General features: G+C 43.0%; 1 protein-coding gene and 1 non-coding gene across 3 annotated transcripts; both read left to right on the top strand.

The window, feature by feature from the left end:
* Window positions 1-13,165: 13,165 nt before the first annotated feature.
* RPS3A (ribosomal protein S3A) lies at window positions 13,166-16,784 on the top strand. Of its 2 annotated transcripts, none has more exons than XM_077300116.1 (6): window positions 13,166-13,363; window positions 14,037-14,140; window positions 14,749-14,936; window positions 15,030-15,238; window positions 16,238-16,347; window positions 16,625-16,784. In XM_077300116.1, exons 1-6 carry the CDS (start codon window positions 13,302-13,304, stop codon window positions 16,744-16,746), a joined length of 795 nt encoding a protein of 264 aa, XP_077156231.1. In that variant the 5' UTR covers window positions 13,166-13,301; the 3' UTR covers window positions 16,747-16,784. The 2 variants fall into 2 exon arrangements, with proteins under 2 accessions (XP_077156231.1, XP_077156230.1); XM_077300115.1 differs by lacking the exon at window positions 13,166-13,363 and adding an exon at window positions 13,400-13,530.
* Window positions 16,401-16,469, top strand: LOC143820093 (small nucleolar RNA SNORD73). Its single transcript, XR_013225234.1, has one exon. It is a non-coding gene; the product is annotated as a small nucleolar RNA SNORD73 (small nucleolar RNA).
* Window positions 16,785-17,331: the final 547 nt, after the last annotated feature.

Here is a 17,331-nt window from a genome sequence, read left to right as displayed (position 1 = left end):
GATCTCCAGCTATCTCCTAATTAAATCAGTGTGTTTAGGCATGCCTAAATCCTGCAAGTTTGCTGATAAAGCATCGTTCCTGTAATAGGTTTCACTACCTTGAACAAATTATTCTTATCTCATTACCTGGTTTTCCAATGATTTTACATCACTTGATTGCTTAAACATGTCAACTGAGTTGAAACAAACTGTAAGGTCATGTGGAAGGATATAAAATTCTACATATGTTTTCCCATCCTCGCCTGCAAGTAAATGACAAAAATGCATATAGGAATAGGCTTTTGGTTTTATTTCTAGGCAGTATATTAATCAATACAAATTTAAAACAGTCTTTGACCATTCTATTTCTTATTACAAAACAGGATGCCATTGAGGTATAACTTCATTGTACTGTACATGCAGATTAATGTTTTGCTGTTTGGCACCTTTAAGACCAACAAAGTTTAATTCTGGGTATAAACTTTTGTAGGCCTTAAAGATGCCACTGGACTTAAACTTTGTCCTATTACTACAGACCAACACAGCTACCCACCTGAATATATGGGCATTTCCACACATCAAAAAAAAAGTGTTATGCCAGCATAATGGCATAGTGCTAAAAATTATCTCACCTCCATCTCACCTTCTTGCTATCTCGTTTCCATCTGCCGCCTTTTCATGCTTATTATACTTCACATTGCCTGCTGGAAATGACAGTAGAGACCAATGCACTTTACACGCAACTCTCTTCCATCTGTCAATCAATCCTGGCAATCAATGCCCTTTCTCGATGTTTTAAAGGGCCCATGATGCCCGCTAATTTTTTTAATTAAATATTTCTCTGTTGAAATGCCTATGCATCTAATCATAGATGCATCTAATCACAGATGCATAGTGCTTTTTTATTGTCACCCCTTATGGAATCATAAGTCTTGATACTTAAAAAAAATCTAATTCATGATTTTGGGGGGGGGGGACCTTAGAGAGGTCTCCATTGGCATCGATCTGAACTCCCTACTACCTCTGGAAGAAAAATGTATCTTCCGGATTATTAAACAGAGAATATTAGACCATGAGCAGCAGGAACTCATACATACCCAGCCTCGAGTTTGCTCACCAGTATTCTTTGGCATCACTATGCAGAGAAATATTGTTTGTTTGTTTGTTTGTTTGTTTATTTATTTAGATTTATATACCACCCTCCCCGAAGGCTAAGGGCGGTTTACATTAAAACTAGTCAACGATACATGAAACAGTCTTCGTTAAAACATACAGTAATTAATAACAGTGGTTGTAACCATATAACAGAATAATTATATGTAACCATATAACAGAATAATGTAACAGTATAACAATATAATAAAATAATATAACGATGGAACGGTGCAATACCACAACAGGTCCACAGCGCTCTGGTGGAGTTCTGGGAGGAAGGGGGGGAGAGGGGGGGAGGAGGAGGAGCGGGGGGGAGGGGGGCCCTTCATTCGCTGTTGGTTGTGCCTGGTCTCAACCAAATGCCTGGCGGAGGAGCTCCTTTTTGCAGGCCCTGCGGAATTGTTTAAGCTCCGTCAGGGCCCTGATCTCGTCCGGGAGCTCGTTCCACCAGGTGGGGGCCAGGATAGAGAATGCTCTGGCCCTGGTTGAGACCAGGCGGATTTCTTTAGGGCCAGGGACCATTAGCCAGTTGGTGGCGGTGGAGCACAGAGCTCTTTTAGGGACATAGGCAGGGAGGCGGTCCCTCAGGTACACTGGGCCCTGACCGTGAATGGCCTTGAAGGTAATTACCAGAACCTTTAGTCTGATCCGGAATTCAACTGGCAACCACTGCAGTTGGTGGATAATGGGCCGGATGTGGGACCTCCACGGTGTTGCTGTGAGGATCCTGGCCGCTGCGTTTTGGACCAGCTGTAGTTTCCGGGTCAAGGCTAAGGGCAGGCCTGCGTAGAGCGAGTTACAGAAGTCCAGTCTAAAGGTGACTGTCGCATGGATCACTGTGGCTAGGTGTCCCGGGGCCAGGTAGTTCCAGGGCGCTAGTAGTTTGTCTTGGCAGAGATGGTAAAATGCCAGCCGCGCTACCTTTGTGATCTGGGCTTCCATTGTAAGGGAAGTATCCAGAATCACGCCTAGGTTCCTGGTGGAGTCAGCCGTAGAGAACTGTACTCCATCCAGGGCAGGCAGGCACGCTTCCTCGCATGGGCCCTTCCTATCCAGCCACAGGACCTCCGTCTTTGAAGGATTGAGCTTCAGACGACTCTGCTTCAGCTATCTCGTCACTGCTTCCAGGCAGCTGGCTAATGCTTCTGGGGGGGAATCAGGGCGGCCATCCATCAGGAGGAAGAGCTGGGTGTCATCGGCATATTGATGACAACCCAGCCCAAACCTCCGTACCAGTTGTGCGAGAGGGCGCATAAAAATATTGAATAGGATAGGAGAGAGGACCGCTCCTTGTGGGACTCCACAAGTAAGTTGACGACGGTCTGATGTTTTATCTCCAATTGCAACCCTCTGTCCACGATCCCAGAGGAAGGAGATCAGCCATTGGAGGGCTGTCTCTCGTATTCCGGCATCGGTGAGGCGGCGAGCTAGAAGCTCATGATCGACTGTGTCGAACGCTGCTGAGAGGTCTAGTAATATCAGCAGTGCCAATCCGCCTCGGTCCGACTGGCGACGGAGGTCATTTGTCAGGGCGACTAGCGCTGTCTCTACCCCATGGCCAGGCCGGAAGCCTGACTGGGATGGGTCTAGGACCGAAGCTTCTTCCAGGTACTCTGTTAGTTGGTTTGCGACAGCCCTTTCAATCATCTTCCCCAGAAACGCTAAATGCGAGACGGGTCGATAGTTGTTGGGCTCTCGCGGGTCTAAGGATGTTTTTTATTTTATTATGCCTACATATTTGTATCTTCTTGATGTCCCACCCCTGAGAAGAGCTTTTCTCCTGGCACGAATGAATGCTTTCCCCTCAAAGGTCTTAGAGGGAAGATTCCATCGTATTCCATACCATGCGCGACTATGTCCGTGTGGTTCTGGCTGCCCTGACTCTGTCTCACACATTTTGTTAGATTGCCCCTTATATGAGCAGTGTCGGGATGACAGCTTTGTTACTTTGCTGGGAAACAAGCCTTCTGTAAGTAAATCTATGACCTTGCAATTTCTGCTCTCTAACAAAGACCCAGAGGTAACCATTTTAGTTGCCAGAGTTTTAACTAAGATGCTTTTATAATATGCTGCCTACCTTGTATTTTATATTTTATAGTTTATTTAATCATTTTAAGATCTGTTTGGTTATGTAACCCCATGGCCTATTTTATTATTTTGTTGAAATTTTAAACCCTATTTTTATATGTCTTATACATATTTTATACCAATAAAAGGTTACTGACTGACTGACTGTTTTAAAGGGCCCATGATGCTTGCTAATTTTTTAATTAAATAATTCTCTGTTGAAATGCCTATGCATCTAATCATAGATGCATCTAATCACAGATGCCTAGTGCTTTTTTATTGTCACCCCTTATGGAATCATAAGTCTTGATACTTAAAAAAAAATCTAATTCATGATTTTTTGGGGGGGACTTTAGAGAGGTTTTAGAGAGGCATGCTTTATGTGACAACTTTAGGGAAAAATAATTTTTGGATATGCCTGCAAACTTGTACAACTATTCATTGCTCCAGGCAGTTAGTTTAAAAAAAATCCCATCCTCAGGAGAAGGGAGAGGGAGGCAGGTGCGAGGGCAGGATATTGAAGGCAGGGACAGCACTTGATTGACTCCACACATTTCTCTTGTTGGTGGTCTGCTGGTTGCTCTCCTCTAGCTGGTGCTTTTTAGGCTGGGGAATCCAGTTTATGTGATTTCCCAACTAGCACTTTAAAATGAGGATGTAGCCAGCTATTTGCTACCTGGACGCTGAATGTTGGTGACGTCATGCAAAGCGGCTGGAATATAACAATTGCCTAAGGTAAGGGTTTCGCTATATTTAATGGGTGCGGAAGGGCCCTATGTTTTAGTGCTATGTGTTATCAGAACTTGCATGGAGTTGGGCACAGCTTTCATTGCTTCCTGTGGTCTGATGCTGGTTGGATATACTTGAGAAATTAGATCAGATTTATTAGGATTTGTTTGTGTGTACAGATATGCACAAAACAAAATCTACAATTTCAGACTTAGGAAAAAGATAACAAATAGTGATAGAAGACTAAGGACAATAATACATTTATATGTAGCAAAAGTCTAAACAAAGAACTTGCATATATTTTCAGCCCCTGAAACTATAACCAGGAAGCATTTGACATCAATGGTATATCTTTCTGACCAAACGAAGGTGCTATGTTGCAATCCTATGTGCATTAATTTTGGATTATGTCACATATGGGGAAGCATTTGGCCCGGTGAACCTCATCTGCCCTCCATTTGTGCTCCTGCATGGGGGCTGGGGCAGTGAAGTTCCCAGTACATAAACGGTCAATGAGTGGGACATAATCAAAATGCAGTATAATGCAGCCATTTTCTTCAGGGGAACTGATCTCTGTCATCTGAAGATGAATGATAAAGGGATCCCCAGGTCCCACTGGAAGCTGAGAACTCTAAATATCAAAAAGTAATGTAAGATTCTAAGATACTACATAGCATTTAGCTTTCCCTCCCAAAAATGTGAATGAAAAACTATTTTCCCCTATGGAGTTTGTATGAAAAAAGCAGTATTAAAAAAAAACACCTTTCAGATGTTTCAGTAATTATGATTGCTTCATTTTTAGGGGAATGGGATTTTTAGAAAGTCCTTAAAAGCCTGACACTTAGGCCTGATGGATATCATTAGGTCCCACACAGTGGTACAGAAGATATTCTCTGGTGTTTGGAAACAGATCAACATCTATCTTGTAGCTTACAAAATACATTTTGTTGCTAAGGTAAAATGGAACTGGATTATTTTTATAACCCTCCCCCCAACCATATAACATGGTTCTCTCTATATAATTTAATAGTTATAAAATTGTTGTACTATAAATTGCCAGTAGGATACTTGTATTATTTATCTTGTTATAAAATGTTTATAGTGATTAATCTCTCTTGTTAATTTCCCTCAATTCTGATATTCAAGTCTATTCATTGGCCACACAGAGCAACTGATTAGCTAATGTATGAAACAGCATGCTGGGCTAGGTGGAACACTGATCCAGCAGGTCCTATCTTAAAAATATTTTAGTCATCTTGAAAATTTCCTGAGAGCATTCTCACTTTGTAACTACAGTATTTGCTGGCGTATAAGACTACTTTTTCCCCATGTAAAACATGCCTCCAAGTGGGGGGGTCGTCCTATACGCCGGGTGCACTTCATTTGGGATAGACATAGCTGCCCATAGTGGCCCATAGTACTGTAATGTAATGTAACAAACTCTATATTTTGAGTGGAAATGTTGGGGGGTCGTCTTATACGCCCAGTCGTCTTATACGCCGGCAAATACGGTAATAATTGGTTAGAGTTTTTAATATAGACAAAGGTTGGGTAATTGTTATGCATTCCAAAGGCAATAGAGTAGCGCCCTCTAACCTTTTGAGCCTGTGGGATTTTGAGGTTAATGGTGAGAGCCACTCCAAAATGGTTGCTACAGCAAATGGAGTCAAAGTATGGTTGCCTCAAGAGGTCGAGTCAAATGGAATAATTTCTTCCTTACACTTACTGGAGAAAAAGGAAATCTTGAAGGTGGAATGGAAATACATACTGACTAAGGAAAGCCGAGATACTTTCCAGTCTTCCTCATATTCCAGTGGAAAACCCTTTTATTTGAATATTCCACTTTCTGAAAAGTAGGGCAGGTACCAAAGGTATCACATTGGGGAAACCTGCAATAAAGAATCTCTTTTAGTAACAACTGGGGACCACACATATGCATGTGCCATCAAGTTGTAATCAACTTGAGACAGTTTGGTGTAGTGGTTAGGAGTGTGGACTTCTAATCTGGCATGACAGGTTCGATTCTGCATGCCCCCAACGTGCAGCCAGCTGGGTGACCTTGGGCTCACCATGGCACTGATAAAACTGTTCTGACCGAGCAGTAATATCAGGGCTCTCTCAGCCGCATCCACCTCACAGGATGTCTGTTGTGGGGAGAGGAAAGGGAAGGCAACTGTAAGCCGCTATGAGCCTCCTTCGGGTAGAGTAAAGCGTCATATAAGAGCTAACTCTTCTTCTTTGTACAGCATCCTCAGAAAAGGGCATTCAAGGCAAGTGTGAAGCAGAGAGCCATTTAATTTGAGGGCCATACTGTCCAAGTTATTACTGCCAATTATTTCTGTGTGCTGCCTGAAGAGTTTACTTCTGAAAAATCACTTTATCTTCTCCAGAAATTCTGGCTTTTCAAGTGTGAAACTCTAATCTAGCCATCTTCAAGGGATAGAATCTGATGGTATCATTTCAAATGACCGGTGGCCACAATGGCCATACATGGTACCTTTCCCCCACCTCCGTAGGAGTTTTGTAATAAACCCTAATGCTACTGTATCTCATATAGAATGGTGAGCTGTAGAAATGCTTTTGGAGTGATAACAATTGAACTCTTCCATGCAGTCTTTTTGATCTGGAGTCACACTGATAAGGGTAGACTACTAAGACATGCCCGGAAGCTTTAAAGCTATGTATATCCCTTGAGGTAGGGAATGAGGCCTAATTGCACCTGGAGGGAGGGAATGAAACCTAACTGTCTGCTGCTTGATAGGAAAAGTATTCCAGCTAATAAGAATAGTAAACACTGAAAAGGCAGTGAATTTTTCAAGCATTTTTGTAGACAGAGGAAAAGTGCTAGAGGTATTAAAGGTAAGCATCTATGCTGCTGTTTTGCTGTTAATGAATTAACATGTGTATGTTTCCCATCCCCCTTCAAGGATCGCTGCCTTGTTGTGGCAAGGGGGCTTGCGTAGTTCAGTGAAGCTATGAGCTATGCCGTGCAGGGCCACCCAAGACGGACAGGTCATAGCTGAGAGCTCTGACAAAAGGTGATCCACTGGAGAAGGCAATGGCAAACCACTCCAGTATCTTTGCCATGAAAACTCTATGGACAGTTCCAATAGGCATAACGATATGACGCTGGAAGATGAGCCCCTCAGGTCGGAAGGTGTCCAATATGCTACTGGGGATGAGCAGACGGCTAGTACGAGTAGCGCCAGAATGAATGAAGCGGCTGGGCCAAAGCCGAAAGGACGCTCAGTTGTGGAAGTAACTGGTGGCGAAAAGACAGTCCGATGCTGTAAAGATTTTTATTCCATAGGAACCTGGAACGTCAGATCCATGAATCAAGGCAAGCTGGACGTGGTTAAACAAGAAATGAGAAGACTGAACATCGACATTTTAGGAATCAGTGAACTAAAATGGACAGGAATGGGTGAATTTAATTCAGATGACCATCAGGTATACTACTGTGGACAAGAATCTCGCAGAAGAAATGGAGTAGCATTCATAATCAATAAGAGAGTAGGAAAAGCAGTCTTGGGATACAATCCCCAAAATGACAGAATGATCTCAGTTCGAATTCAAGGCAAACCATTCAACATCACAGTGATCCAGGTCTACGCCCCAACCACTGCTGCTGAAGAGGATGAAGTTGATCAGTTCTATGAAGCCCTACAACACCTTCTAGAAGCAACGCCCAAAAATGATGTGCTTATCATCATGGGGGATTGGAATGCTAAAGTAGGAAGCCAAAAGATAACCGGGATAACAGGCAAGTTTGGCCTTGGAGTACAAAATGAAGCAGGGCACAGGCTGGTAGAATTTTGTCAAGAGAATACAATGGTCATAGCAAACACTCTTTTCCAGCAACCCAAGAGACGACTCTACACATGGACATCACCAGACGGTCAACACAGAAATCAGATTGACTATGTGCTCTGCAGCCAAAGATGGAAAAGTTCTATCCAGTCAATAAAAACAAGACCAGGAGCTGATTGTGGTTCAGATCATGAGCTTCTTGTTGCAAAATTTAGGCTTAAATTGAAGAAAGTAGGGAAAAGCACTAGGCCACTCAGGTATGAACTAAATCATATCCCTGACGAATACACAGTGGAGGTGACAAATAGATTTAAGGAATTAGATCTGATAGACAGAGTGCCTGAAGAACTATGGACGGAGGTTCGCAACATTGTACAAGAGGTAGCAACTAAAACCATCCCAAAGAAAAAGAAATGCAAGAAATCAAAATGGCTGTCTGAGGAAGCTTTACAAATAGCTAAGGAGAGAAGGGAAGTGAAAGGCAAGGGAGAAAGAGAAAGATACACCCAATTGAATGCAGAATTCCAGAGAAAAGCTAGAAGAGATAAGAATGCCTTCTTAAATGAACAGTGCAAACAAATAGAAGAAAACAATAGAATGGGGAGGACCAGAGATCTTTTCAAGAAAATTGGAGATATGAAGAGAACGTTTCATGCAAAGATGGGTATGATAAGGGACCAAAATGGTAGGGACCTCACAGAAGCAGAAGAGATCAAACAAAGGTGGCAAAATTATACAGAAGAACTATACAAGAGCGAGCTTAACATCCCTGATGACCACAGTGGGGTAGTTACTGACCTGGAGCCAGACATCCTGGAATGTGAAGTCAAATGGGCCTTAGGAAGTCTGAGCAACAATAAAGCTAGTGGTAGTGACAGCATTCCAGTTGAACTATTCAAAATCTTAAAGGACGATGCAGTAAAAGTGCTACACTCAATATGCCAGCAAATTTGGAAAACTCAACAATGGCCACAGGATTGGAAAAGGTCAGTTTACATTCCAATCCCAAAGAAGGGCAATGCCAAAGAATGTTCAAACTACCGCACCATCGCACTAATTTCTCATGCTAGCAAAGTTATGCTCAAAATCCTACAAGCTAGGATCCAGCAATATGTGGACCGAGAACTTCCAGAAGTACAGGCAGGATTTCGAAGAGGCAGAGGAACTAGAGATCAAATTGCCAACATACGCTGGATCATGGAGAAAGCTAGGGAGTACCAGAAGAACGTCTACTTCTGCTTCATTGACTATGCTAAAGCCTTTGATTGTGTGGAGCACAACAAATTGTGGCAAGTTCTTAAAGAGATGGGAATACCGGAGCATCTTATTTGTCTCTTGAGAAATTTATATGCAGGTCAAGAAGCAACAGTGAGAACTGAACATGGAATCACTGACTGGTTCAAAATTGAGAAAGGAGTTCGGCAAGGCTGTATACTGTCACCTTGCCTATTTAACTTGTATGCAGAGCACATCATGAGAAATGCGGGATTAGAGGAGTCACAAATTGGGATCAAGATTGCAGGGAGAAATATCAACAACCTCAGATATGCAGATGATACCACTCTAATGGCAGAAAGTGAAGAGGAACTAAAGAGCCTGTTGATGCGGGTGAAGGAGGAGAGTGCAAAAGTTGGCTTGAAACTCAACATCAAGAAAACAAAGATCATGGCATCCGGCCCTCTCAATTCCTGGCAAATAGAAGGGGAAGAAATGGAGATAGTGACAGATTTTATTTTCCTGGGCTCCAAGATCACTGCAGATGGGGACTGCAGCAAAGAAATTAAAAGACGCTTGCTCCTGGGGAGGAAAGCTATGGCAAATCTAGACAGCATCCTAAAAAGCAGAGACATCACCCTGCCAACAAAAGTGCGTTTAGTCAAGGCTATGGTCTTCCCAGTTGCAATGTATGGCTGCGAAAGTTGGACCATAAGGAAGGCCGAGCGTCAAAGAATTGAGGCTTTTGAACTCTGGTGCTGGAGAAGACTCTTGCGAGTCCCTTGGACTGCAAGGCGAACAAACCAGTCAGTCCTAGAGGAGATCAGCCCTGACTGCTCTTTAGAAGGCCAGATCCTGAAGATGAAACTCAAATATTTTGGCCACCTCATGAGAAGGAAGGACTCCCTGGAGAAGAGCCTAATGCTGGGAGAGATCGAGGGCAAAAGAAGAAGGGGACGACAGAGAATGAGGTGGATGGATGGAGTCACTGAAGCAGTAGGTGCAAACTTAAATGGACTCCGGGGAATGGTAGAGGACAGGAAGGCCTGGAGGATCATTGTCCATGGGGTCGCGATGGGTCGGACACGACTTCGCACATAACAACAACAAATGTTTCCCATTTTCCCATCCTCTGGGAAACATGTGAGTTTGGATACATCTTTACAATTGCAAGAAACTTGAGAAAGTTACTCCCATCAAGTAACATTTCACTAGCATTAGCGTGACTTGCAGGGTCAGTTGAAGTCAATGGGTGTAATTTTGTTAAAGTTTACACTGCAGATCTTTGAGACATTCTTTAAAATGAAGAAATTAATTTAAAAACTGAGTGAATGGATGCTTCTGGTGGGTGGTAATCACAGGTGAGGCTTTTGATGGTGCCTTTTGTTTGGAAAACCTCATCATTTGAGGCTTGCCTAGAGCCTACTTCATTGTCTTTCAATGTACCTTAGAAGTAGATTTTCCTGTTCTGAACAAGAAAATCCAGTTGCAAAAGCACCTTGAAAATGCATTATCCAACATGTGCCCATTATCCAACATGTGCCATTATCCAACATGGGCCCAGGCAAAAACACTTATTTTTAGGTCTGGCTTTGATCTGAAAGGCTCCTGCCTTGTTGTTTTAACTAGTCTGGGTTTTAGGAAGTCTGTTTTACATTTCTCAATATTGTTCTTATGCTGCCTTTGTGTCCCTAGTGGGTTCTTTGCTTGTTTTGTTTCTGGTTTTAACAAGTTACTTTTGCTTGTGTTTCCAATTTTTGTTTTTGCATTGTTTTTACCTTGTGAGCTGCTTCAACCTAGTTCTGACAGTGGTCAGGGCCCAGTGTACCTGAGGGACTGCCTCTCTGCCTATGCCCCTCAAAGAGCTCTACACTCTGCCACTGCCAACTGGCTAATGATCCCTGGCCCAAAAGAAGCCCACTTGGCCTAAACCAGGACCAGAGCCTTCTCTGTCTGGCCCCCACCTAGTGGAATGAGTTCCCGGAGGACATCAGGGCCCTGACAGAATTAAAAGAGTTCTGCAAAAGGGAGCTCTTCCACCAGGCATTTGGCTGAGGTAAACTAGAATCAGCAATACCTGTAGGGCCCCTGAACCTCTCTCCCAGAAATCCATACACCCAATCTGAACCTTGGACCTGTTCAATCTTATTCTGATTAGACTGTTACCTTTGGTTATGGTTGTTATTGTTATCATTGTTGCAAAACATTTATATGTTATGCAGAAACAAAGTTCTATGTTCTTTTTACATTCCAAGTGAACTGCCCTGAGCCTCAGAAGAGGGCAGTATACAAATATAATAAATATATAAATAATCCTCTTGTGGCACAGAGTGGTAAGGCAGCAGACATGCAGTCTGAAAGCTCTGCCCGTGAGGCTGGGAGTTCAATCCCAGCAGCCGGCTCAAGGTTGACTCAGCCTTCCATCCTTCCAAGGTCGATAAAATGAGTACCCAGCTTGCTGCTGGGTAAACGATAATGACTGGGGAAGGCACTGGCAAACCACCCTGTATCGAGTCTGCCATGAAAACGCTAGAGGGTGTCACCCCAAGGGTCAGACATGACCCACTGCTTGCACAGGGGATACCTTTACCTTTTTAATATAAATAATCAACATTTATATGTAAACTGATCTAATCCATAAATCTTTCAGTTAACAAATCATTTTTGTCACAATGACACAAGAAGTCTGTAAGAGATTTCAATTCTATTTAGAAAGAAAATGTTGATTTTTCTCTAATCAATGCTGTGAGTTTTGCCATTTCAGCAAGTTCCTTTAATTTTAATATCCAGTCTTCAATTGTAGGTATCCCTCTCCCTCTCTCAAAATACCAGAACTTAGAGGTTACTAACTGCAGTGATTAAAGGGAACCTCCATGTTAGGGGCAGTAAACCTCTGAATACCAGTGCCAGCAGACAACATCAAGATTCTCCACAGTAACTAGCTGGTTACTGTGTGAGACAAGATCCTGGACTAGTACTGGTCTGATCCAGCAGGATGGTTCTTATGAATCCTCACTATATTTGGAGCAACTGTTTTTTAAACACTCAAAGTCTTAATTCTAAAAAAATAAAGTGTTCATCCATCTCTATAATCTTTTTACTTGCATGGGATATGTAGTGACTGTCCTATTCTAGGCCAGAGATGGCCAGAGTTCTGGAAATACAACTGATCTCTAAACTACAGTTATCAGTTGCCCCAGAGGAAAATAGGATTGTCAGCTCTGGCCTGGGAAATTCATGGAGATATGGGGGCAGCGCCTGGAGAAGATGAAGTTTGGGAGGAAGCTTAGTGAGGATGAGATTCCAATGGGAATGTGATTTAAATCCATTTCCTCCAGGGGAACTGATCTGCTAATAACTGTCATTCTGAAAGAACTCCAGGCCCCACCTGGAGGCTGTCAGCCCTTTGAACCGCTTCAGAGGGCACAGGGCATCACAGGCCTACGGAGCTGCCTTCTTTCCCCAGGCGCCACCTTCAAATGTCCAGGAATTTCCCAACCCAGAAACAGTAATCCCACATAAAGTGGATTACAAACTGTGTTTTGAAGGGCATACCGAATCTGGTTGGGCTCTCATTAACATTGCCCTATAAACTGGGTTTATGCTGAGAAGCTTATGTACGCAAGAGGGCTGGAGGATGTATCTACTGTCCAGGGCTTTGTGTTTATTAATTTAACTTTGTGCGCCCAGAGGACCCACTTAAGTTGCACAATAAAATCAGAGTCCAGTGGCACCTTTAAGACACAAAGATTTATCCCGGGCATGAGTTTTTGAGTGCAAGCACTCTTCCTCAGACCATGAACTCCTTACATGACAGGGAATTTTATTGTGCTGCTTCAGACCAACAGGGCTACCCACCTGAATCACTCAAATTGTAGTAAATACAATCCAGGACCTGCACGATATTGGGAGAGCCTTGTCCGAACATCACTTAAGGCTGAGGAAACAGAAGCACTGTACCTGCTTATAGGTTCAGGTGGGTACTCGGAGCGGCGGCGTGCTCGCGCACGAAAGCTTAAACTCTGAATAAAAGCTTGCTGGTCTTAAAGCTGTCACTAGACGCAGACTCTGCACCTGACTGCATTAGTTTCGTTACAGCATTTGCTCAGCGCTCGGGCCTCGAGGACTAGAGCTCCCCTCCTGCCCAGTCAGCCTAGCCCAAAACGGCACCTCTCCCGACCCAGCGCCAGGTGTCGCCGCGATTTCCCTGACGCAGCCGCGCCACGCAGGCCACGGCCGTCAGTCTCGCGGTTTCTCCAGGCTTCGGGGCTCTCGCGCGAATCCCGTTCTCGCCTAATCTCGCGTCGCTTCGTGATTCCGGCCTCTTTGGTTCCCGGCGCGGCACTATGGCGGTCGGCAAGAACAAGCGCCTGACGAAAGGAGGCAAGAAAGGCGCTAAGAAGAAAGTGTAAGTGTGGCCGGGCAGCAGCGCTGAGATGAGAGGGACGCTGCTGGGCGGATGCCGCGGCCGGGAAACGCAGGATGCCGCCGATGTCGATCGGATTGCGAGTGGGGGAAGGGGAGCCTCGGAAAGGAAGCGGCGCTGACATGGCGGGTTTCGAGGAAAGGAGGCCGGTGGGTCCCAAAAGGCGCCCGAGCTGCTCCCCCGAGGAAGGGCTCGCGCCTGTTTCTGGAAACAGAATGGGAAGGGCGCTTTCCCCCCCCCCTCCCATGGCTTGCAGGGGAAAGGAAGGCCGGCCGCGTAAACAGCTTTGCGTGTTGTCTCGCGCCCTTAGGTAGCGCTTTTGGGGGCAGCCTGCGTTTTTACGCACGTGCCAGGGTAGTCAGCCGGCTAAGGATACGAGACCGCCGCTCGGTAGTTGGAGTGATATCGCAGGATAGCTGCCGTCCCGGTGAATGCAGAGTCTGGCTGGGCCGTGTGGCACTTGAAATAAGTGCAGGCCATCTCGTGTTGAGGAAGTCTCTGATCTGTAGGTATTAATGTGGTTCCTGTTCAGAATAAGGTATCCCAGTCCGTGCATGAAGCTCTATAACCTGAATTAATGATAGTTGACCACAGTGCTTTAAGTCATGCACGTTTGAAAGAAAACCAGTATAAGAGCATTTTCTTCTTTCATTAGGGTTGATCCCTTTTCAAAGAAGGACTGGTATGATGTCAAGGCACCAGCAATGTTCAATATTCGAAACATTGGCAAGACACTGGTCACCAGGACCCAGGGAACAAGTAAGTCTTATTGTCAGATACATAATTTTTGTCTGTCTTGAGGTACCATTATGAACATATGACATGTTATGATTGTTGATACAGTTCTCAAACTTACCTTGTACTCTGTTACTCAACTCGTGTTTTCTGTAAACTGCCCTGAGCTGCATGGGAGGGCAGTATATATATATATATATGCAAATAAATAAATAAAATTTTAAGGCCTGCAACATAAAAACCTGTTGTGTGTGCACATAATATTTAATTATAGGGAGATTAGAGCAATATGAAAGTCACAGGTAATTGGTATGGATAGACAAAAAGCAGCATTTGTTTGTTCAAAGATCAAATTGCAGAGGTAGTGGTGGAGATGGTTTTCAGAAAGGTTCTTAATAGTTATTTGGAGAAATAAAACTAATCAAAGTATGCGTATAACTACATTATCCAAATCTGGTTAAGGTTGTAGAAGATTGTAATGAAGCTTTGGATGCTTCAGTCTGTTATACAATGTCCACTTATTTGGAAGTATATCTCAGTAAATACCATGATCACCAAATGTTTAGTCAGTGTTATCAGTTGGGTGCAGTAGAATTTGTCCAAAATGCATTAACATAGTTCTGTATTTACAGAAATTGCCTCCGATGGACTTAAGGGCCGTGTATTTGAAGTAAGTCTCGCTGACCTACAGAATGATGAAGTTGCCTTCCGCAAATTCAAACTGATCACAGAGGATGTGCAAGGGAAAAACTGCCTGACAAATTTCCATGGCATGGATCTCACACGTGATAAAATGTGTTCAATGGTCAAAAAATGGCAGGTTAGTAATTTTTATGCTTCAAGTGTACTAAGCTGTAGAACTAATTGAATGCTAATTGAGAGGAACAGTGAGTTGTAACTCTTTATTTTCCAGACAATGATTGAAGCCCATGTTGATGTCAAAACTACTGATGGGTATCTTTTACGCCTGTTCTGTGTTGGCTTCACCAAGAAGAGAAACAACCAGATTCGCAAGACTTCCTATGCCCAGCATCAACAGGTCCGCCAAATTCGGAAGAAAATGGTGGAAATCATGACACGAGAAGTACAAACAAATGACCTGAAAGAAGTTGTCAGTAAGCTGTATGTTGAGTTTTGTCTCTACTATTCAAGAAGGCTGTTTTCATCCAGTATTTATTTGTTTTCATGAACAATTTATACAAACGTAACATTCTAACATTTTTAATTTGATGAAATGAATTTATATTTTTATGACTTTGATGCTGGCAGTATGAGCCATCTCAATTTGAAGCAGACCAATATATATAAAATCTTCAGTTGTATCTAGCAGTCCTTAATTAGTATTCCATTTAGCATTTAGCAACTACGGACTAAAATGAGAATATACACTGTTGATTTAATATTAGTATAAGAGCTGCACTGTCTTCCATTTATTGTTATAACCATTATTTATAGGGATGTAGCATATCATTTATACTATCAAATGGTTAAGTCACACAGCATGGTGTAGTGGTTAGGAGCGCCTGAGTCTGGTTTGATTCTCCACTCCTCATGCTGCCAGCTGGTTGACTTTGGGCTTGTCACAGCCCTGACCAAGCAGTAATACCAGGTGTTTGTTGTGGGGAGAGGAAAGGGACAGTGATTGTAAGCTTCTTTGAGACTCCTTCTGGTAGATAAAATTGGCAGTTAAGAACCAACTCTTTAAGGGTATGTCAGAAAAAGTCCAAGAAGTCTTCAGTTAATGCAGGGGATGATCATGGATCTCTGTGGATGTCATGTTTTGTTCCCCTGCCAGTCAGGTTCCTCCCTACCCAATAGTCTCTACAATCCATCTTGTTATCTATATTGTACCCTCGGGTAGATTGTTGGGGTAACTTTTGTTTCACTTCATTGAATGACACCAATTAACTGGGTATTTCTGATACAACTCTGAAATGTGCACCATAAATCGGACCACAGTTCAGAGTCCTAAGTGCCATCCTTCCTGACTAGTGGCTGTCAGAAGCAGAACTATGGTGCACTACCTTTTCAGTGTTCAACATAATGTACTGTTGCTTGCTTGCAAAGGGTTTTCAATCTGAGGGAAACTAATTGATGAACTGTTCACTTTTGCCATCCTAGGATCCCAGACAGCATTGGGAAAGACATAGAGAAAGCCTGTCAGTCGATCTATCCCCTTCATGATGTCTATGTTCGGAAAGTCAAGATGCTTAAAAAGCCCAAGTTTGAATGTAAGCAAACCCATGTCTTTCAAAATAGTAGTCTGTGTTTTATTTGATGCGGGAATGAATGATGACAACGTGTTTCGGTCCCATATGAAAAAATGATTAGTTTCTCTTACAGTGCTGACATTCCCGTAAAACTAAAAATGAAACTTTTCAATGGTTTGGGAAAGATTGGATACAAATTATCTTTAATATAGTAATTACACTGTCATTTGATTTATGTAAATAGTGTATGTCACCCATTTTATCTATTTAATTTACATTGTTACATTATTATTTGTAGTGGGCAAGCTGATGGAGCTGCATGGTGAAGGTGGTGGTGCTGGCAAGCCATCAGGTGACGAAACTGGTGCAAAGGTAGAACGAGCTGATGGGTATGAGCCCCCTGTGCAAGAGTCTGTCTAAAGCTGGGTACAAAAAATAAAAGATTTAATATAAACAAAGTGTGGTTCTGTGCTTTTGTAAGTAACATAAAATTATATTTTCCATTTGTATTTATGCCAGGGTTCTGAAAACAGAGTTGAGAGCCCAGTTGTGTTGTGACTCTGGAATCATAAGCCAAGGATGATTCTAAGTGGAAAATGTAGGCTTGCTTCTGCCTATGTAGAAGAGAAGGGAGAAAGTACTGGGTGAAGTGACTTAACAAATGCATTTTAGCTTAGAAGTGTCATGTTCAGGGATTTAAGCTGCTTGGCTATGAGTCTTTTGATTATTTGTAACTTTTAAAATTACCCTAGTTCTCGTTTCAATGGAGTTGTGCCCAGTAACTGTTGACAAGTACTATGCAACTGAAATGGACCTCAAAATCAAGGAATGAGATAACATTACTGTTAATCAAACATTCAGTGAATGCACGTTTCCATTACACATGAGTAGCTGTAGAACAAAACTGTAAAATGCTTTGGCATGAATTTGCAGATGGGACATTAACTGTTTAATACCATTTTCTGTAGTTGTGTCTTCTATGGTATTTAGATTTGGAAATTCAGG

The sequence above is a fragment of the Paroedura picta genome, chromosome 10 (assembly GCF_049243985.1).
Source record: "Paroedura picta isolate Pp20150507F chromosome 10, Ppicta_v3.0, whole genome shotgun sequence".
Classification (NCBI taxonomy): Eukaryota; Metazoa; Chordata; class Lepidosauria; order Squamata; family Gekkonidae; genus Paroedura; species Paroedura picta.
This window is presented reverse-complemented; position numbering and strand designations above follow the sequence as displayed.

Bases quoted from the DNA above. Each gene is read 5' to 3' on its own strand.
- RPS3A (XM_077300115.1), top strand. From the start codon at position 13,415: ATGCCGCGGCCGGGAAACGCAGGATGCCGCCGATGTCGATCGGATTGC. The intron at 14,141-14,748 runs GTAAGTCTTATT...CTGTATTTACAG, and splicing joins CACCAGGACCCAGGGAACAA to AAATTGCCTCCGATGGACTT. The intron at 15,239-16,237 runs GTATGTTGAGTT...TTGCCATCCTAG, and splicing joins AAAGAAGTTGTCAGTAAGCT to GATCCCAGACAGCATTGGGA.